General features: G+C 45.9%; 1 protein-coding gene across 5 annotated transcripts in view; it reads left to right on the plus strand.

Annotated features, from left to right (window-relative positions):
* The window catches only part of DNAJC13 (DnaJ heat shock protein family (Hsp40) member C13), a 1,667,846-nt gene that overhangs the window by 435,628 nt on the left and 1,208,962 nt on the right, over positions 1–23,256 (plus strand). For all 5 annotated transcript variants that reach the window (XR_014970022.1, XM_085630673.1, XM_085630671.1 and 2 more), the window contains exon 17: positions 7,142–7,263. Coding sequence is in view for 4 of the 5 variants with exons in the window: in XM_085630673.1 (XP_085486799.1) it covers positions 7,142–7,263 (122 nt within the window). In the remaining variant the exon portion in view is untranslated. The remainder of the gene's footprint in view (positions 1–7,141; positions 7,264–23,256) is intronic.

Here is a 23,256-nt window from a genome sequence, read left to right on the forward strand (position 1 = left end):
TTTATTAGTATTTTGGATTACTGTATGTTGGATTTGTATCGTTTTGGTCTTTTTACCCAAATAGATTATTGGATATTTTTCTAAAACTGATGTGGTGTCCTTTTGTATTGTTTTCAATGTATTACTGTTTGTTATGTGCAAATGCTGTACACATTGCCTCTGAGAAAAGCCTGACTGCTTGTGCCAGGTGACCAAGAGGGTGGCTAGGGGTTATTTTAGACGTGTAATCCCCTTATCCTGACTAGAGGGATGCATTCAGCGTGGCTCAGGTGCATAACCAAGCCAACTAGAGAACCCATTTCTAGCTTGTGCAAATAGACACGATCACAGACTCTAGAAGTTTTGTGTGGAGTACCGCAGGGCTCCATCCACTCTTCCATCATCGCTCACCTCTCCATGGAACCCCTCAAATCCCTTCTTGAAGATACAGTTGATGCCAACTCTACCTAAAAATATCCTTGTCCAGTGACAAACAGTGACTCAGAATAAACTCAATGTCTTGACATTCCCTTCTCCATGACATCTGAATAATGACATTACATTAGCTAGGCGCTCCTGCCAATATAATTGTCACTTCTGAATGTCTAAGATGTGCTAAATTAGCAGACTTAATATGGGGACCATATCATCGGAGTCCAACACCATATTCTCATGCCTCAGGATATAGAATCAAGGTGCTGGTAGTGTAATGCAGAAATTAAATTAGACTTAGAAACAATCATCACTTGTCAGAGCACAAGTCTAAAGAAATTAATATTATTATAAAGTGCGGTTTCAAGATCATGCCCCCTCTGTGCATAAACCCTACCCACATGCAGGGTAATGTAGACATAATAATAGAGGGGAGAATACACATAGTGGACCAACATAGAGCTACAACATCATATTGTCATGAGTCATTGGTCTTTGAGAGGTCCAGGGGTAACTTAACCACTGATCCCCTGAGACCTCCTAATCTTCGTTACATACATACAGAGACTCAAATCCTGCCTCAGACGTATCCAATCATGGATGTTAACTAACTTTCTGAGGCCAAATATCACAAACTCTGAATTCCTCCTTCACAGGCAGCAGCTTCAAACAAGCCCAGAGTCAAACCTGGCTGTCCGTATTACACCTGCCAGGCTTCTCCCTCTAGCTTTCAGACCATGCAAAATCTCTGAAATTCATCCTCTCAAGCAATACATTACCAAGAAGACCAAGAAAGCTTGGTTCCTACTCACCCTTTTGAATAAAGTAATCAGCTTCTCCAAAAAGACAACTTCAGAACAACTGTACAAGCGTTAGTCCTCTGCCATCTGGACAGAGGCAACTTCCTGCTCAGAGCTCTCCCCTACACCATCTTAGCGCCCCTGTACAGTACCTGACATGCAGGGGTAAGGCTCATTAAAGACTCAGATGAGTTCAACCACATCACCCTTACATTAAGAGACCTACATTGGCTCCCCCCTACTGCCTGAATTATTTTCAAGACCAGGTGAGTCACTTATAAGGCCCTCAGCAACAGGATCTCTGTTTCCCTGGCAAACAAACTAGCCATGATTGAGGGTGACAAGGACACACACTTAGTCCTGAATATCTCCAGACTGGAGACACAATTTTGCAAGTAGGAAAAAAAACAGAAACCAGTTCTTCAGTGTTCATGTTCCCAGAATCTGGGCCAGCATTCCTATCGCCAGCCATTCAGCACCAACTCTCCTACAATTCTGAAATTTGTGGGAGATACCTCTTCAAGGATAACTACCCCAGACTTGACGGTCCACCTGTGACCTTCCCCCGATGATTGTTAATTGTATCGTCCAGGTTCATGCTCCCTGTTCTGTTGCACTCGAGCTAGACTTATGCTCTAGAAATAACACAAGCACAGTCGGCTGTTTGATTCACAGCAGCAAATGCCAGATAGAGAGCTTTCTTTTCTCCTTAGATGAGATGAAAATGGAGTGTGATGCCCAATCTAGGTGTAAAATACTTTTTGTTGAAATAGTTGCACTGGAACTGAGATATGCCGTCTTCTCCACTACGATTTACTAAAATCTGTTTTTTTGGGGGGTTTTTGCTGGCAGGGGAAATATAGTAGGTGAGTAGGGACTCTTAATTTCAAATAAGTAGACTGATTATGTTACTAGGAGTGGCTTCTGCAAGAAAGCAATCTTGTTCTTCTTTGAATGAAGGCTTAAAAATACTGCAGTTGACCGCCACTATCACTCAGGAGATATTGTTTATTACATTACTAATGTTTTGTATTCAATTACAGTTTATTGTTATTAGTGTAGGTTTTTAGATTATATATCAGTAAAACAGGAACATTTTACTCTGTTGTAATAGGTCAGAATAAGTTTTATAGACTTGATTATATACATTTTAGAAACAGAAATATAAGAGAATCTCTAATAAATTAAAATAAGGTATACGTGTTGGAAAGTGCCCCTTTTTGACCTAGTCACTCCCACTTTTTGCCTAGTATCTGATGCAATTTTGACAGAAGGTACACTGAGTTCCTGCTGTCCAGGAACCCAGTGCCAGCTCTCTTTCCTAAAACTGTACTATTGTTTCCCCAATTGGCAATACCTTTAGCAGTCTTTATAAGTCCCTAGGTAATGGTACCCCTGAAACCTAGGGCCAGGAGGCTAAAGAGGATCCATAAGTGCTGCAGCATGTATGATGTCACCCTAAGGGATTCCTCAACACCAACATTCAAACTGCCATTGTAGGCTGCGTGCCACGGAGCAGCGAAAAGTGAAGACACAACATGGCACCCTTCCTGTGTGCCATGCCTACAGACACTTCATGCAGTATAGGTAAGTCACCCCTACAGTAGGCCTTACAGCCCTTAGGCATTGTGCACTATACTACATGTGTGGATATATCTGCCTGAGTAGATATGCTCCTTGTGATATCTAAGTCGATCCTTGGATATTGCAAGTGAAGAGGAAAGCCATTTTAAATTTATGAGGGACACTGGTGTTTGAGTCCCCCAGCTATATGATGGCTTCACTGAAATTAGAGATGTTTGGTATCAAACATCCTATATTAATAAGCCCACCATTCTAGTGGTGGATTTAATAATACATGTGCCCAGAGGCCATCTTAGAGGTGCCCCCTGAAAACCAGCCGACTACTAGTGTGCTGCTGACTGGTGTAGACAAGTCTGACACCACAGACAGGTTTATGACTCTCTGCAGATGAGAGCCCACGCTCTCTGAGGCAGAAACAATGCCTGCTTCGGCCATAGGTATGGTCACCTCCTCCATGCAGGATGGTTAAGTGATAAGCATATCAAAGCAAGAGGCTTCAAAGGCCTCTGCCGCCTTTGATATGCAACCCATACAGGGGAAATGCCACCCCCTGTTCTGGGCCCATTTGGCACCAGGACAGGTGGGAAGATTATCTAGTTAGGAGCCGTGTCTCCCTCTCAGGCTAGTACAACCCCTAAGGTGGGCTACCTGATGTAGACACAACTTTGAGAATTCCTCCATCTTGATTTTGGTGGAATTAGGCTGTCTGGGTCAGGGTTATGCCCACTTCCTTTAGGAAATGGTCATATAGAGGCAGCAGCGGCTTGTTTCATGGGAGAGTTGTGGGGCTGGGAAGGTTTATGGAGTGGGAGACGGACAGACAGACAGACAAAATAAACAACAAAAAGGAAAATAACGTACCTTGCCGATCGATGCTCTGCTGTTCAAATTCCTGCTGTGTCCGTGCTGAGGCTCACAGACTCCCCACGGTCAATCCCAGGGCTTCTCTCCCCCGTCAATGCAGCTTGGATTGGGAAGCTGTCAATGAGCATGATGGTTTGGCCGTCTTAAGACGGCCGGCCAAACCTTCATGCGCACTGCCAGCAGTGCTGCCCACCACTTCCCTTCTGTACCCGTCATGGACCCACCCGCAAAGACTGCGCTCCGTCCAGAGGAAAAATAAAATGATAATACTGTTTCATTATCATTTTATTTTTCCTTTCCATCAGCTGGGTAACAGGGTGTACGATCTGCCATAGCTGATGAGCTGCTGCTGCATAGAGGGTGTTGACACCCTAAAGGTAAGTAGCCCATTGGCTACTACCGGTCACTCCCCTAAGACCCCTAAATTGAGTAATCGAGACCCCTGACACCAGGAACTCAAATTAGAGGGATCAAGAAGAGAAGGACACAGAGCTGCGAGAACTGGACTTTTGGCACCAAACCCTGCCTGTCGCACTAAGTCTCGACCATCGCGACCCAGCGACTCGTCCAACAGTTGACCAGCTTCAAAAAATCCTGGGAGACAGCCTGCTCTTAGCAAATCACCAAGAAAGCTCCCTTGGTGTACAAGAACTCCGCCGGTGCAGTCTGGAGGTACCGAAACACCAAGATCGGTTTACCGTGTTGCCGCTCCAGCCAGCCTGATGCAGCAGCACCCCAAGGAAGAGGACTCTGTGCTCCAGAAGGTCTGATCTGTCCCACCCCTTCACCAAATGAGGACACCAGGACCAACTAGAGCTGCACAGGACAAACTCGAGGGGTATCTGACCCCTTGCAGCAAGCAGAGACCATGCGAGTCAAGTCTGGAATCCAACCACTCCCAGATGAAGCAGCCGTCGAGGGAACATCAACACCGCAGAGGCCCAATTACAGAGTGGCCCAGCTGTCCTGATTTTTGCACCCTCAACCGCCGAGACCAACTACCACAAGGTTCCAAGACTCATAGAGCCCAGTCAACCTTTCCACTCTGCACCCGAACGCATCAGCCAGGGGTACTGACGATCAGACTGTGCTCCCTTTTCCTCAGGAACCTTGTGACCCGAGCCCCCCCCCCCCCTACATTTGCAGCTCCAGTACTCTTGTCCCTAAGTCCCCCCCCCCTGCAGCCTGTTTCTAGGTGACAACCCCCCTTCTTTCTACCGGCATAGCGCGCACAGGTACCAACCCGGCCAGCAACTCTGCAACCTGATGCCCCAGGCAGGTAACGAGTGACTACTGGTGGTACTTTGGACCTTGGTCCCCTACGACCCTAAGTCCTGAAGGAGACCCCAGAAACCGAATGCACATATCTGTATGCTATACATTCCTTTTCTCCCATAGGAAAGCATTGTGCTTAAATGCACATTTAAGTAAGCATTTTACTTACCTGATAAAATCGTTATTTTGAAAAGTACTTACTTGATAACAAAGTTTATGATATCAAAATATATATACAAATAAGACTTATTTTTCTAAACTGGTCTTGGATTAATTCTTTAGTGTGTGCCTCATTTATTGCATTTGTATTTGTCAAAAAATGCTTACCACTACCCTCTGATATTCCTAATTGCTCCCCCCCACCTCAAAAGAGACCATTTGGGGTATCATTTGTGCCTCTGTAAACCCGCTGGGGTTTGGCGGGACTCTTAACACAGTGCACCTTTTTTTTTGGTCCACTATATAAAGAGCCTGCTTCCTAAAATAAGTAACCACAATTCATTCCCCGGGAACAGGAATATTCTGTAGATATAATTATTCAGGGTCCCCTAAGTGCTAAATGCCTGACATGGCGATTAACGGACGCCAGTACTGTAGAATGGAGAGTCCGCTCCACAGCATGTGCTCGAGGTCTGCTTGGGAGAGCTGCATATGGTTGGTCTTGTCAGGGGTGAGGTAAACTCTATTCTGAATTGAGAATCGGATGTTTTGAATCAAGTAGTGCAAGCCAATGTGTGGGGGTACACAGTGACCTTGTTCCACTCAGTTTTGTGCAACAGCTTTTCAGGTTTCCTGGAGCTTATACAGTGATGTGTGTGTTCTCTCAGCGACCAGTAAAACCAGGTGATGAGGTGCTGATTGGCACCCATAGTGTAAAATGCCTGCATTAGAGTATGGGTATCTCGCTCTGCCGATATTTCAGATCATTGCAGGTCGCATGCCAAGACTAGTTGTAAGTTTGGAACTGTCCCTTGTGTATATCGTATTGGTCAACTAGCTCTTCGAAAGTAAGAAAATGACCCTCCTGGAAGAGATTTCCAACAGTATATAAGAAACTTCACTCCATTGACATAACCCGTGTGCTAAGGAAAGAAACCCTGACCGTAGGAAAAGCTAGTAGCAGAATGGAGGTGCTGAAGTGACAAATTGTTTGATTAGTTGGAAACTTCAGGGAAGGTACCTGCGAGCTGCGTTCACTAATTGCAGCGCACACCGATATACTTAGTCTGTGGTAAAAAGAAATGCTGCAGATCTGGGGACGACAGAGGGCCTTGAGTAATGCAAGTATAGTTCAGCGATATGCCTGACAGCAATATCAAACCCATTGAAACTGGGAAGCCAAGTAGTACTGTTCAAAGGTGGGAGCTCTTATGCCCCCTTATCAACTAGCAGTTGTAACTTGAGTACAGTATCAGCCACTACCCCATACTAGGTCATCTTACTTACTATTTCATTCCTTAAAGAACTTTCTGGGGTGGGCAAGTGGAGTGGTAGATGGGAAGGTTGGCAAAACATTATAAAAGCCAGGTAAATATGATCATTTTAGGCAAGGCTGTCTGTCCTGTAAATGCCAGCAGGAGACCCCTCCAGAAGCCGTTTGTGCTTGTAAAGCGGTTACTGCACGGACGAAGGTTCCATTGTTATCCTTGTTGGAGTTTTGTTATTTTGGTGTCATTTTGTTTAATACATTTTACTGTATTTTTCGATTTTGTTTTGGGATTTGTATTGTTTTTCATTTCGCCTATATTACTGTTTTAACACTGCATAATTACTTTAAATATTGCCCCAAGTTAATCTTGTCTGCTCTGTGCCATAGCTACCAGGGGGTTGAATTTTGAGGTTTTACTCTGACAAGGATTGTGTTTATTACTTGTGGTGGGTAGTTACGCTCCTAAGCTACTAACCGAAATGCTTAAACCGTAATGCTGCAATTGTGAATACATTTTCCTTTCATGGTTCTCATCTATGATATTTGTGCATCTGCCAGAGCATTAGGAAATGATGTAGCATCTTCATTAGGCTGTGCCAAGAGTTAGCTCTACTTTCCACAGTGGTTCTAATCACATTCTAGAGAGCATTGGTAATACTTTATAGGTGTATTCACAAGCAAATCACCAGAAGTGAAAGCAAATGACTAGTGACCTTTAGTTAATTGCAACTACATAATTATGGACTTCTTTATTAATAATCTTGTCCTCTTTTCCAAGGAAGCAGAAAAAGAAATTGCAACAAAAATGCAAGATCTTGCCCTCAGTGAAGGTGCCTTACCTCGTCACTTGCACACATCTATGTTTACAATAAGCACAGATCAAAGGATGCTGACAAATAGGTAAATACATATTTTTTAATTTTTATTGTGAAATTTGTTTTAAAACTGGACATTGACTTTGAAAGTATCTTTCATAGCATGTGTTCCTGTTGAACTGGTTTGAATTTTTCAACCCAGTAATGATTGTTTTTTAAAACATAAGAAGATGCTGTGCGTTTCAATCATTGCCTCTAAGTGTTAAGTGCTGCCTTTATTTGTATTTAACTTAGAGTGGTACATTATGAATAGAACCTAACTATTCTTCAACACTTCATCCTGTAGATCGTAATAGGGAAAACATTTGCATCACATCATCAGTCCTCATTATATAGTACCTGACTCTTTATCACAACCCAGCTCTGTGCTATGTAGTAGGCTAAGTATTCAACAGCATGTCCTCATCAGGGCTTATTCACACGTTGCCCCACACCAAAATTGTACACCACACACATTGCTTAGCACCAACAAGTACACATCATAGCTTAAGCCATGTAGTGTCCTAACCGTATACCACGTCTGCAGCACCTCCATGTCAAATTACACATGTACGTCATATTACTAAAACAGTTCAATTTAGATACATCTCTTGTGACAATTATGCTTACACACTAGGCTAAATATTTCTACCATGGATAATGCCAACTCTAAAATTGTGGTCTATTTATTATGATTGATTTATCTCTTCTACACAGGCAGTGATGGATCTAAAAGTGTAGTGCTGTAGTCTGTCTGCCCAACATACCTATTTTGTTTCTATCCTACTGTATTGACTGCACCCGCTTCAGAAAGCCCAAACAAACTTCTGCATATATTGTGTATGTGGTTTAGAGAACGGCTGGTTTGTAGGAGGTACACATCACTCTAACCTGCATAGATGATGAATGTGACAATCAATCAGCCCAGTCCATAAATAAACATCCGTTACACCACCACGCAACAAATTTTCGATATCCTGACTTGTAGCACTCTTCACTTAACAATAGCACCATTCCCTCTTCTTCTAGACACATCTGCTAATGTTCATCATAACACGTATTTGCTAGATTGAACACTTAGACTATAGTTTATTTATTTTTTATTTTGCTTTATTAGGGGAACATACAACAGACATACATTGGCAGCATCATCTTTTCTGAGAAAGTTCCCAAGTTGCTACATAAGCCGCATACTTGCTTGACATTGCATGGTTATAGACCTTGTCTATAAATTGTAATTTGCAGCAATCTGGCAAACTGTTGTAGAAGAAACGACAAACATCATACAGAACTTCAATAGAGTGGAGGGGAGGGAGAAATGGAGGTGGAAATGTAGTTATGAATGCTCTCAAAGTTAGTAGGTTTGAATGATGAAGCAGTTATGAGGTATATCGGTGCAGACTCTGTGTATTCCTGAGACTCTGTGGAGGAGCCCTGATGCGATAATGCTGCAGAACGTGATGAGGTGGGAGCTGTACATGTCTCAGACACCCTGGCATTAAGGAGGTCAGTGTGCCAACCCGAAACAGAAAACCATTTGGACTGCAACCACCCCACAGCCAACTGAGCAATATTTGAGTGCTATGAGAACTAACCAGGATAGTTGATGGAACTCTAAACCCTCTTCATTTAAGGGAGAGCACACTGAAGCGCACTAGGTATCCATGAATACACATTAAAAACATATATTTTTAAAGTCAAAATCCTGTCCTAGTGCACGATATGAATTATTACTACACTGCAGACTTTAAGGGTGCATATAGGCTACAAACGACCAAATTAGCTCGCCATTAACCCACCCATCTCAACTACTACTTAAACTATTTCATCCAGTTAATCTAGCTAAATTAACTTAATCCAGCTGATTGACTTTTTTGTTTGACCCGGTACATTTGTTGGCTGCATGTGTGGTTTTGCTGGGAGGACCAGCAGGGTGGCTGCACCATTCCTGGTGGAGGGACAATCGCACACCAGGGGCTCGGAGTGCAGCAGTTTATTCGAAGCAGGGCGCACGCCTCGAAAGCCCCAGAGAGGACAGCCACTTTTGGGGCTGGCCACCCAAGTGGCAGACCAATCTGGGTGGTCCATGGCAGGCATAGGCCAAGCAAAGAGGAAGTCAGCCCCAGCACATGGCTCAGCTGTCACTAAGAACACCATCCACAAGTATCTCACAAGGGAAAGGGCAGGTATGGTGGGAAATACTTGGCAACCAAAGCCACCAAACCAAAATGACCAATTACCTTCTACTACACCGCATACTCAAAGCATCCTTAATATCGGATAAGGTGGAGATGGGGGGGCGGTGTTGGCAGATGAAAAGAGTAAAGGCACAAAAATCTCCACAATACAAGTACACTTTTGGAGGTCATAGAGATCACGTCCTTGATGGTCGCAGGGTACATGGGTCCAAAGATTTTTACCTAAGACTGTGTACAGATCAAACAGTAAACTGCTTAAATGGCGACTATCCATACACTGACCATCGAGGCAGGCGACCCAAATGGTGCCTCTAAAAAGTCAGGAAATTTTAACTGAGGCCAAGGGCCACCAATTAACCAATTACCAGTTCGGCAACTCACTTTGCACGGAAATTAAGAGGTATGACTGTGAATGTTCCACCCACCTAGACAATTCCAAGGGGGCATGATGGTATTCACACAACTCCCATGAGCTGGATTTCGCTGGCCCCTTTGGGGTCTCACAGCTCACAAACCTTGGAATCCTGGAAATTGACACGCTGAACTCATCTGGAGTGGAGAACTCCACAGGCAGCGTGGGACAGAGCTCGGGGGCTTAATAGCATTCGCACCCTCAAGGTTCTATACCCTGCGATACATTCCAAATGCCGATGATATACTGGACTCCATTATAAATACCATCAACTCCTCTCTACTAGCCGCAGTCAAGCCCCTACTTTGCAGTCCCTCAAACTAGAACTCAAAGTGGAGCTCACAAAATCTCTCGCCCACAGCATGTTGACTCTTGATAAGAAGCTAGACATGCTTAATCCGAAGATAGACCTCTTTGTAAATAAGCATAGTGGCATAGACAGCGTGGCTGGCGATGCCATAATCGATAAGCTAGATGTCGTAGCTACTGTCCACACTAGTAAATCATCTAAAAACTACACAGTCCAACATTTCAAATGGGGGAAACCACTAGGTGTAAAAGGAGGTCGCAGAATATGAAGGCTATGACATAACAAGAGGTCCCTCTAGCAGGCTTTTGTCTAATAGACGTGGACTTGCAAGGCAACCCAATAAACCGAGGGTCCATAGCAACGGAGAGCAAAGTGGTTCTAGTGAGAAGGTATAACATGCCCTCTCATCTTTTTCCAGTCAGTTGGGCAACTTCTGCACACAAACATTGAGGACCGTAAGCAGCTGCAACATAAGGAGCTTTAACATTAACAGAGCAGGCCTTGCTGTAAACAGAGTTGATACACCACAGATAAGTGTTAACGCAAGGGGAGAATCCACCAGAAGCCACAAATGTTTAACAACCCCCAGTGCTGGAAAGCACTCAAAGACCCCTGCTCCCCCAGCCCCCCCCCTCACAACGACAAAAAAAAAGATTGTGAAAATCCTTGAAAATTGCAAAAGAAAAAAGATAGATCCTTAACGTACAAATTGGAACACACACCATCACAAGACCTAAACATCATAATGAATCGAAGGGGGCAGAGCAACGACAGCAGGGTGGAGGAACTCAGCATCTATCCGATCTTCCTCACAAACACCATGCTAAAGAAGCCCCCTAAACAGACCCCACAAGATCAAGGCACAAATATCTTGGGAAGCACTCTCGCACTAACGTGCACTAGACCAATTTTGCACACAAAGGCACAAAAAAACGAGAACAACTCTGAGTCCATGCATAATGTTTTACCAAAGACCTTCTTAGAGGTTGTGATCACTAACAACGTAGGTAGCGCCCCAGCGCAACCATGTCCCTCTCAAACCGAAGCTCATAAAGAGCAGCATGAGAAATCCTGGGTAAATGATTCACAATCAATAATTAGGGAGGCAGGACCTGGCTAGGAATGGTGAAGACTCAAGAGGGATCCAGACCCCACAACTCACACCCCAAGGTCAATGAAGAAAAGACGAATATCCACCTGCACCACACCCCAATGTTGATGAAGAAAAGGACGAATATCTATCTGCACCAACATCAGCAGTACTGGTTTTCACCCTGAAATTCAAGTCGACGGGGCACTGGGACTCTTTAAACAGGTCAAACATTCTACACCTCAAAGATAACATACCCTCGCTTTCATACTTTACATCGGAGCACCTTATATTAGTAAAATGTAAAAACTACTCCTGGATCAGTTGTCCAGAATTCACATTAACAGAGAGGACTGACATTGCAGACGCTAAAAATATCATAGCAGAAAGCAAGCAATTCAAGGAGTGGGGCATTCTGATCAATGAGCCAGTGTTGGAAAATTGCCTACACATTTTGTCAAAGAGGCAAAACTCTCTGTGAAGCACACGGCAGTATACGTAGAGGAACTACCCAGACACAGAAAAAATTTAAAGAAGATTACAGTATATCTAATGACCAAAAAAGGGGACAGGCCTCCCTGTGGTGCTTGAAAAATACACATTATTACCCCCCATAATGAACAGTCTGGTTTGGGGTGGCTTTCGGGCTTTCAGCTGACCTAACAACCGAGGGCCCGACAATCCATAGCAGTAGGGGGAACACGTACTACGCATTCCACACAGCAGCTCCTAAAAAGAACTTGTTTGGGAGACCAATTGGTGGCCTCTCTAGCTTTGTGAAACTCAAATTGCAGCTAAAAGTAAAGGAACTGAGAAATATTTCCTGTGATGTAAACGCCCTCGAACTTTAAGGCAGGTAATGGATGTAAAATCCATTCCTGTCATGGTGGTAAATCTGTAGGTCAATCCACGCAGGGACGTGAAAAGCGTGATTGCCATGGATATCGCTGACCAGATTAAAACTCACCTCTACAAACATACAGGTAATGAGTACTTTGTGGCTGGTGATTTTAATACCCGAGATGTCAACCCGGGGCAGATTTCAAGGATGCATCTTGCAATACACTAAATGCTTGCATCAGTGACCTGTGCGTCCGACCAGAGGGCACCCTGGGGGACAAATTAAAACCAATACTTAGAAGCATTTCAACACTACTTTCTAAGCAAATTTTTGCTGAGCAAATGTGAGGCGTGCCAAGTTCAAACTAGAACTGAAAGTGACCACCATCCATTATCAATCTTGGTTAACATGAGTTTGAGGATTTACAGGGGCCTCAACCTGGTTGACTTACTGCTTCCAGCTGATGTTGTCCCTCTAATAGAAATAATTAAATGGGGCCCCATTAGTAAAGCTCTATACCCAAGAAGGAAGACAACATTCACTCCACCTAACTTGGGTCACTAAATGACCCGAGTAAAGAAGCAATGGGGGGCAACAATAAAAAGAGCTACATGCAGCCCTAACACCCTACGTGTCCCAAACCAAATCTTGTGCACTCATGAGAGGAAGGTACTCAACTATACCCAGCAAACAGAGTTTAAGGAGAGCAAAAGGATGCGTCTTGCAGAACTAAAATGCAGAAGATGGAAAGGCCCAAATACGGAAAGCATGCTAAAAGAAGCAAGGAAAAAACACAAAAGCATAGTGTGGGGATCTAAGCAAAAATACATGGAGGAGGAGTGGAAACACATATTCACTCTGCTGACGCCAAGCAAGTTATGAGAATTCCGAAGCTTCATTAACGGTTTGGCAAGCAGATCTATGGGTTAGGAGAACACTATGTCTGCTGAAAAATGGGTCGACCACGTATCAAACCTCTACGTAGATGCTACAAAATCAAAGGCCACAATGAAGAACCTACTTGTCAGAGCCCTAGAGGACCTTGAAGAAAATCCAATCATAGCCACTGAAAAGGAGGCAGTCAACATCCTGATCTCACTTTGTTAGGATGGAGCCCTGGGGCCAAATTACCGATCTGGCAGCATCTTTAAGGAAGACCTGGCACTATGGACACCTTACATGCATAATCTTTTCAAAGGATGTATCTTGCTGTCTGCTATCCCAGAGTCATGGAAAGGTTTTGTCTTGCATCCAATACATAAAAAAAGCGAATACATCACCAGACCACTACAGGCTAATTGCTTTTTTGATCTAGTTGGAAAAGCCTTGGCAAAGGTGCTCCTGCATGGGCTGTAGATCTGAATCAATGATAATACCATCCCATGTTGTTAAACGGGAATCAGGCCAAATGCCTCAACAATGGACAGCATGATGGCTCTTTCTTGTCTGGGGGCCTAGGCCATTGTAAAATATAGGAGCCTGCTCTCCGTCGGTTTTATTGACTACAGCGCTGCGTTCGAAGCATACTCTGGGCCAATCTTGCCCATTGGGGAATCCCAAAGCAAATCCTGGCTGCCATCACAGGGCTATATATAGACACTTGGCTCCAGATTAAGATAACCCAAACCCATATCACCTCACAAATGCATACAAACAAAGGCTTGAAGCAGGGATGCATCATCACCCAGACCTTGTTTAATCTGTATACAGCTGATTTAGACTCTGAATTGCTGAAAGGAAATCTCTTTCCACAGAAGCTAGGTCACCCCAAACTACCTATTATACAGTATGTGTATGACTAGGTAATATTGGGCTGTACACGCATTGGCCTGAAGAGCGCATTGGGCATATTACATACATACAACACCAAGAACGCCTTGCCCCCAAACACCACAAAAACTAAAGTTCTGGTCTTTGGGCAAAGAGCCAAAAAACATTAGTTTTGGATGGCTCTTGGGCCCCTTAAATTTAACTACAACTTGCAGATATAATTACTTTGGCTTCTGGTTGCCGGACACTGGCACACCCTTTCTTCATGTAAAGGCACTTGAAAAAGCAGCCAAAACATCGTTTGCCCTAACTAAACGTTATCTCAAATTACAGAGCCCAACTGCCGAGGCGATCCGCATAGTAACACGGGCAAAATTGCTACTATTTATAATCTGTGGGCAACTAGCATTCTCCGACATTCTCACAGAGACATTGGAGATCTGCCGCATACCTGCATATAGGAAAATGTTTGGTCTCCCAAAACAACAAAACGCACACTGATTCGACTGGAGTTCGAGCTTGTGAATATGGAAATTGAATAGCAAAAGGATCTAATTAAATACTACAGACAAATGACCAGAGCATGAAAAGAGCCTTTTGTGCGATATTTCAGATCAAGAATAGCGAGTCTCAGTAGTGGGATAACCACGCTGAATTTGCCCACTGAATGTTTCACTGAGCCAGTCATAATGTTCCAGCACTTAAAGAGGACTTAAAAAAAACAAAAACAGGGCAAGCTCCTATCAAAGAAACAGGACATAAACGAAATTAGAAACATCTTCGGTGCTATGGATCTTGACAAATCACATAAAGACCATGCCTGAGAGGGGCTATTGGATGCCAAGCGCTAAGGAACATTATGCTGACCAGTCTCCTCACACTGCCCATATGGGAATATAGGGCTCATTGGAAAACAAAGTCACCAGGGCAAAGCCAGTGCAGGTTGTACCCATATTTCTTAGAATCAGTAGAGTGCTTAGTATGTTGCTGTCCAGCATTGCTTCTCCCAATTACAAATTTATTTAAGCCTATTATTTTTGCAGCACGGTGTAAGAACATGCAAAGAGGCAGTGTCGTATATTTTCTCATCTGATGTCCCAGTGGAACTAGCTTGAATTGGCAAGTTCTTTGCTACAGACGGAAGGCTATTGAAGTATACTAGTCTACACCTGGCAACATCCCACCAGGCAACATCAAGTATGATCTTACACGAACATAAACAATGACCTGGCGGCCCACAGGTTTAGTACCATATACATGGACCAGTTTTACAGCTTCCCCCAAAGGCTCTACTGTCCCTTTTATGATCATGTTAACCCATCTTGTTGCCTGAATTATCGGACATGGTTCGGTTGCTTGACATTTTGCACTCTGAAATCTGTTAGACTATAACCTTGCCCAAATCCTCTCCAGTTGCTACACTTTAAACCCCCTAGGACATAGCTTGGCCACCTTACTAATGTCTTTTCCACACTGGCTGCATTTTCTAATCTCCACTATGTAATATCTGTATTGATTTGTTGCACGGCACGTGGCACTTTGGAACATACTTGCACGTATTCTTTCCCATGTTGAGCCTTTTTTCCTGGAGACCCTATGTCCCATGTTCTTAGTGATTCTACCCTAATGCTTTTTATGTTTTTTTTTTTATCTTTAACCCCTTGAGTGCCCCACCCTTTCCCCCTCCTGTGCCGGGCATTGTATTAGCGGGCGGGGTCCATGACGAGATAGTCTCGTCATGGGCACAGCGCAACCGCGCTCCATGACGAGACTATCTCGTCATGGGCATAGAAGAGGTTAAACATGCTAGGACATAGCTTTTACTATTGTACTATTGTCCTTTCTACACAGGCTGTATTTTCTAAACTCTGCTAATAAGTATCTTTGATTCAATGCATGGCATGTGGCACTTTGGAACTTACTTGCACTTAATGTTTCCCATGTTGTGCCCCATTTTCTTAGTTCTTTTAACCAAATGCTGTTTTAATGTGGTTTTATTTATCTGTTTGTTCGCACTTTGATAACCATTTTAAGATTTTAATTAATTATGCAATACATGTATACTTACTTGCCTCTATCCTGGATTTCGGTGAGGCAGACCCAGAGGCTGTTGGAACTCATGGCCTGCTGCATCCTGCGTGTGGCACATGCCCGATGTCATATGTGGGCTCGGCAGTGGGACTTGAAGTTTAAATGGGCACAGCATCAGCGGAACCTCTCAGACATGGTCCAGATCTCAGAGGCAACTGTGAAAGATGTGGTGGCTTACAGACCGCAATTGGGACAGAACCTTCTCCAACCAGATCTCACAGTAGTGACAGATTCTCCGGGAGAATCCAAACTCCACATCAACCTGCTGGAACTCTGTGTGATCCGACTGACATTGAAATCCTTTCTACCCTCCATTAAGGGATGGCCAGTGTAGGTGTTCACGGGCAACACTTCCATGTGGTACTGCAACAAACAGGGCGGGGTGGGGTCATGGACCCTTTGTCAAGAGGCCCTGTGCCTCTGTACATTGCTGGAACAGCAGGGAATATCCCTGGTGGTTTAAAACCCGGTGGGCTCTCTGAACACCAGGGCGATCTAACTCAGCCGTCAATGTCTAGTGGATCACGAATGGCATGTCCACCCAGCAGTTGCGCAAGGTCTCTTTCGACAGTGGGGAGATCCTTGTTTAGGTTTGTTCACCTCTGTTGAGAACGCGCAATGTCAGCAGTTTTGCATGCTGGGGTTTCCAAGGCAGCTTTTGCTCTGAGATGCTTTTTGTCTCGAGTGCAGCTCAGGCCTCCTGTACACCTTTCCACCCATATCACTTCGGCCCAGAGTTCTCAAGAAGATCCAGAATAACTGGGCCCAAGTCATCTTTGTGGCTCTGCACTGGGCACCTAGAGTCTGGTATCCCGAGCTACTGAGCATGTACATCGATCCTCCGATCAGGCTGCCTCTTCAGGAACATCTTCTGTTGCAGCAACAGGGAAGGGTTCTTAACCTGTCCACTCTCTGCCTTCTTGAATGGAGATTGAGTGGCGACAGTTGACAGCTTTTGACCTTCCTCCTGCAGTCTGTAACGTTATCTTGGCTGCTAGGCATCCCTCCACCAAGACGGTATATGGCTGCCATTGGAAAAAAATGGTGACATGGTGTGCAGAAAAAGCCATTGACCCCTTTTCTGAAGTCTTACTCTTCATTATTTCCCTTGCCCAGTAGGGCTCTGCTCTGGGCACACTTAAGGGCTATCTGTCTGCTCTTTCTGCATTTTTGGGCTGCCTGGCCAGCCCTCTTTGTTAAAGTCCCGTATTGTACATAGGTTCTTAAAACGTATTGTCTATCTCTTCCCTCCTTCACCATTTATCATGCCTACATGTTGAACCTTAATCTGTTTTTAACCTTTTTTAATGTGTGCTAATTTCGAGCCTCTCCATAATTGTCCCCTCAGGTTTCTGACCAGCAAAACAGCCTTCCTTTTGTGCGATCACGACCTGCCCATAGAGTAAGTGAGCTGCACCCATACCATCTAATTCATCTTACCTCTAAATCTATTCAGACAAATTGTTGCTTTGCACAAGAGCCTCCTTCCTACCGAAGGTGGTCACCCCATTTCATGGCCTACCTTTTATGGCCCTCCACATCCCCCTAAAGAAGACTCTACTGTCTGCACCTAAAAAGAGCTTTGTCTTCTACCTTGATCACATACAAGAGTTCCGGGTGGACAACCAACTCTTTGTGGGATATGTTGGTGTGAAGAGAGATCGGGCAGTGCAGAAGTGGACCACCTCCAGATGGGTCGTGTTCTGCATCAAAATCTGCTATACACTGGCCAAGAAGCAGCCTTCTGAAAGCTTGCAAGGTCATTCCACCAGAGCTAAATCTGCGACCACTGCATTTGCACATTGAGTTCTGGTCCTGGACATCTACCAGGCAGCAACATGGGCTTCCCTGCACACATTCACCAATCATTACTGTCTGGCACATCGCCTGTTTGATTTTGCAGGATTTCCTTTTTTTGAAATTGGTCCACAGGCCCACCTCCGGGGATAGTATTACTGGGGTATCTATTCTAAAATGAGGAATCTGCGACTTGAAGTATCTATCAGATGAGCAAGTTATGTAACTTAAGTAACGTCTTATCTGGTAGCAACTATATCTAGCCGCAGATTCCTTACCGACCTACCCATCCTCCCTGCTCTGCGAACATATCCCTGGGGACAAGGCTGATCCTTTTCAGGGTCCTGGTTTTCCACACCAGTTTTCTTCATGGCTCCGCGCTTCTGCCCTGGAAAGTCATGGAAAAAACATACTGACGTCGGGTGCCGTGGACGTCATTTCCAGAGCAGGCGATGCACGCAGAGCTGAACGATACTACCTGTCAGCACACGGGGGTACTATGCTGCCCACGAAGAATCTTCAGGCTCCAGTCTGACACCTGGGAAATTGAAAGGATGTACAGGAGTCTTTGGCTAGATATGGTCTCTACCATACAATGCGTTACTAAAGGTAAGTAACTTGTTCTTCTAGCCGGGCTTGGTCCCAGGAGGAATTCATAAAAATCCATATTTCCTTTAATTTGAGGCAAATGCTCCTTCACAGCCTTTGGACTGGAATGTGTCAATCAACATTGGCACAGTTTACTTACACTTTATGTAGTAACAACTAGATGGATGTATTGTTATATTGGGGATCAGGGTGATTAGCTGTTGGACCAGGAGTTTTGGAAAGAAAACTGTGCACACATTTATTAGAGTCACTGGGCTGTGGGGCTAAACCTTAGGGAGATAATGGTGAAAAATTGTAAGTTACATTTTGTAACATGCTATTTTATTCACCAGCTGATGTTTGATTTAGTTCTCCATATGGTCAACTGCACTGAGTCAGCCTTTGATATAGAGTTTTTTTAAGATCTTTCAAAGTTCAATATCCCAGACAGGTAATCAGCAGAATTGTTTCATCCAGGAAAATAATTTCCCTGGATATAATGCATGCTCGCAATAGGGTTTCGTACCTTGAACCTGCCAATATTAGGCTCCCCAAATACTTTTTCCATCAATATTTCCTTTATAATACTCATGCCCTTGGCTGGCCATGTTCTGATTGAACTCCTCTGAATAGATGAGTTTGTTGATGGTAAGTAAGCTTTTCAGGAGGATTTCTCAAGGAAAATAAAAAGTTCCAGGATGGGACCGGTCCTCACTGAAAATAAGGACATTTCTTTAAAAAAATAAACTATTGGGTATAGGGTTCTACGTCCATCATTGTAAGGGGTTGCTGCGGCCTCATTGGTGCTGGGAGCACACACCGCTCGCTCACGGTTCGTCCCCCCTTCCCGTGACGCGCTTCCCTTTCTTGCGATTCCTGGGTTTTCTGGATAACGTGAATGCCTCCGCATACGCTTAAAGTATTAACTCTCAATGTTCGGGGTCTCAATAACCCAGTCAAGCGCAGAGCCATACTGTCGTACTTGGAGAACACTCAGGCTGACATCTGTCTCCTCCAAGAGACTCACCTCTTGGCTCAAGATTGTCATCGGCTCCGATCTCGAAAGTTCCCAACACAGCTTTTCTCTTCTGGTCCCACCAAGTCTGCGGGTGTGGCAATTTCAGTGGCCCAGCGGTTCGGGGGGGGGAAGTCCTGCAGAAAGAGGCAAAAATCAGAGGCCGGTTATTAGCTTATAGATTTGCTCTGGGTGCCTTGACCTTCACCATTGGCTCTCTATACGCCCCCAACGAGGGTCAGGAGCGATTTTTGCAGTCCGCTCTTACGGAGGTTAAGGCCACAAGTGATCGCAATATTCTCCTGGGTGGGGATTTGAATCTTGTGTTTGACAACATACAAGACAGATCGTGCCAACGCACCCACCAGACTGGCGCGCTCTCGGCGGCGGGACTTTACCGTCTCCACGACTTGTGGTTGTGTGATTTGTGGCGTAGCTTCCATCCGCATAGCCGGTAATTTTCTTATTATTCTCATGCACACTTGACATATGCTCGGCTGAATTACCTCTTGGCCTCCTCTTCGGTCAGGGCGATGGCATCAGGGTCTGAGATAGGGGTGGCTTCCCTTTCCGACCATGCTCCGGTGCTTACTACCTTGACCCTACCACCGGTAGTGCGGCCTGACGGGGTATGGCGCCTCAGGGACACTCTTCTACACGGGACGATGTCATAGTGCAGATCCAACGGTCCATCACTGATTTTCTTTCGCACAATGCCAATACTGATGCAACATTAGCGACACAGTGGGCGGCGCTGAAGGCAGTCCTCAGGGGAGAGTCTATTGCTATTTCTGCCGCTGATAATTTAGAACGTAGATGTAATCGGGATGAACTCACCCAAAAAACTAGGGAATTGGAGCAAATACATCAGAGGACGGGAGCCCCCAGAGTGTGGCGCCGGCTCAAAGCAGTAGGGCAGCAACTTGCGGCCCTCGATCAGGATAGGGCGGAGTTTGCTGCCCTGCGATTGCGGCATGCCTACTACACAGGTGCGGGCGCCTTCTCGTCCATAAGCTACGGGAGGTCCGGAAACGCCAGGGGGTACATGAGATCTGTAATGAGGATGGCACGCGGGTTACAGAGGACAGGGACATAGCTGAGCCATTCCGTGACTTCTATGCTAACCTGTACGCTGGCTCCCAGTTGACTGCTGATAAGGGAGCCGCTTTTCTTGATTCTGTCACGCTCTCAGCCTTGACCAAGTCTCAGGCGGACCAGCTTGACAGACATTCGCCCGGAGGAGGTAATTGCTGCCATCTCCCGGTTGAAACTGGCGAAAGCCCCTGGGCCGAATGGCTTCACAGCCATTTTTTTATAAGAAGTTTTGCACTCTGCTAGTACCCCTCCTCACCCAACTATTCAATTCCTTCTCAGCCGCGAGAGCGATTCCCTCGGACCTTTTGGGGGCTTTTGTGGCAGTTATCCCCAAGTCGGGGAAAGATCGGACCCGCTGTGGGGCGTACCGTCCCATTTCGCTGTTGAACGTCGATCTTAAGCTATATACGGGAATATTGGCCAGCCGGCTAGCACCCTATATGCCTGGTCTTATTGACCCGGACCAGGCGGGGTTTATCCCAGAGCGTCGAACACCTGACAACACGAAACGTGTTTTGCATCTGGTGGAAAAGGCCTCACGTACGACGGGAGAATACATGCTGCTCACGATTGACGCTGAAAAGGCGTTCGACCTCGTCCACTGGCCCTATCTGGAGCGGGTGTTGATACGGATGGGACTGGGAGAGAAGTTTCGCACCCACATTTTTAACTCCTACAGGTTCCCATCGGCTTCGGTTCGGGTGAATTGCCACACGTCCGCCAGCTTTCCTATAGAGCGGGGCATGAGGCAGGGGTGTCTGTTGTCACCTCTGCTTTTTGCACTTATATGCAACCTCTTGCCCAGAGGATCAGGCAAAACCCAGCGGTTTCAGGAATCAAGTTTTGGGGGGGTATGTTCATACGAGCAACACAGATGATGTGTTGTAATCCTTATCTAACCTGCGTGAGTTACTGCCGGCCTGCTTGTCGGACCCGGATACCTTCGCGCAGGTCGCGGGGTTCAAGGTGAATGCCGACAACTCGTTAGCCCTTAGTCTCTTCCTGTCACCACCCACCCGGGAGTACTTGCAGAGCTCGCTTCCTGTCCAGTGGGCAGAGGACTCTGTTCCATATTTGGGGATTCAGTTGGCCTCTACACTTCCAAGGGTGGTGGCTCTCAATTATGCGGCCTTGCACAGGAAGATCCGCCGGGAACTCGGGCAGTGGAAGTATTATCCCCTTTCTTGGCTGGGCAAAATTGCGGCGGTCAAGATGACCATATTGCCACAGATCCTATACCTCTTCCGCACCATTCCCTTACACCCGCCTACCGGATGGATACAGCAGACACAATCAGAGCTTGCCCAGTTTATTTGGAATGGGCGGAAGCCGCGCATGAAGCTGGTGTTGTCCACTCTCCCACCTGAAAATGGGGGACTCTGGATTCCCGACCTTCAGCTCTATTTCCGGGCTACCCAGTTGCGTCACTTGGTGGAATGGAGCCGCTGGGAGTCGGAGAAACACTGGCTGCTTCAGGATCAGGCGGTAGCAGCAAGACCCCTGCAGGAAATTCCCTTTCTACCCAAACAGCATAGGCCCCCTAATCTATACGCTTCCTATATCACCCGTGTCCCTCTGGAGATATGGGACCGCGCTAAAGTCCCCCATGAGTTCACTACCTTCCCCTCCCCGCTTACTCCCTTGTTGGATAATCCGGAGTTCGCCCCCCGGATGGTTTCAGTAGCCTTCGGCAGATGGAAACCAGCCGGATGCCGTTTTCTATATCACATGTATGACGCAGACGGTGTGCGCCCGTTTCAGCAATTTAAGCAGGAATACGGGCTGCCTGAAGCGGAACGGCTTCGATACCTACAGGTTCGGCACTGGGCGCTCGACGAGCGGGTCCGCCCATTTGCAGATCGAAGACTTTTACAGTATGAGCGATGGCTTGTAACGCGCACATCGGACAAACAGCTAAACTCCGATCTGTATAGGATGATGCAGGTTCGATTCGCACACACTTACAACCCGGGTAGGACGCGATGGAAGAGGGAGCTGGGTAGACCTTTGACGCACAAGGAGTGGGAGGGAATTTATTATAGTGCCAGACATTCAGCCTACCATATGGGACTCACCAACACACTCACAAAGGTCGCGACCTATTGGTATTACACCCCGGAACGTCTACACGCTATGGACCGGACGAAAGACGCGAAGTGTTGGAGGGGTTGTGACCGGATAGGCACCCTGACCCATTTACTCTGGGAGTGTGAGCACATCCAGCCATATTGGTCCCAGGTGCTAGATGAGGTGGACAAGCACTTTAACACAGCAATTCCGCGCTTCCCGGCGTACACACTGTTGGGCCTCCCAAATCCTCTGACCTACCCGCTTAAATCGCGTAGGGGTCGACAGATAGCCATAGCACTGAGCTCAACGACACAGAACATACTTATTCACTGGCGCACCCCCACCACTCCAACTTTCACGGGCTGGTTATACCAGATGTGGCATGTCCTCGCCATGGAAAAGCTTACGCTAATGCTGGCAGGGGAGGGCTCCAAATACGGGGGGCTGTGGAAACCCTTTCTGGCGCTGTTGTCCTCCGAATTTCGGGAGGTCACCTGCCCTCGTTATCTGCGCTTGCTACGCTTATCCGATGAGCAGAAGGAAGAGTAGGGATCAAGACCTGTTTAGACAACGGGGAGTGGGGCTGATGGACGTGGAACATGGGAAGGGGGTGGGTAGGGGTTGGGGGGGTAGGAGGGGGTTTTAGAATTTATTGTTCGACGGCACCCCTGTTGGAACTTCCTATGATATCTTCGGGGTGGGCAATTCCAGTTTTGATTTCAATCGTAGTGGTAAGGGGCCCGGCCACTCGTATTGAATCCA

Source organism: Triturus cristatus, chromosome 10 (assembly GCF_964204655.1).
Source record: "Triturus cristatus chromosome 10, aTriCri1.1, whole genome shotgun sequence".
Classification (NCBI taxonomy): domain Eukaryota; kingdom Metazoa; phylum Chordata; class Amphibia; order Caudata; family Salamandridae; genus Triturus; species Triturus cristatus.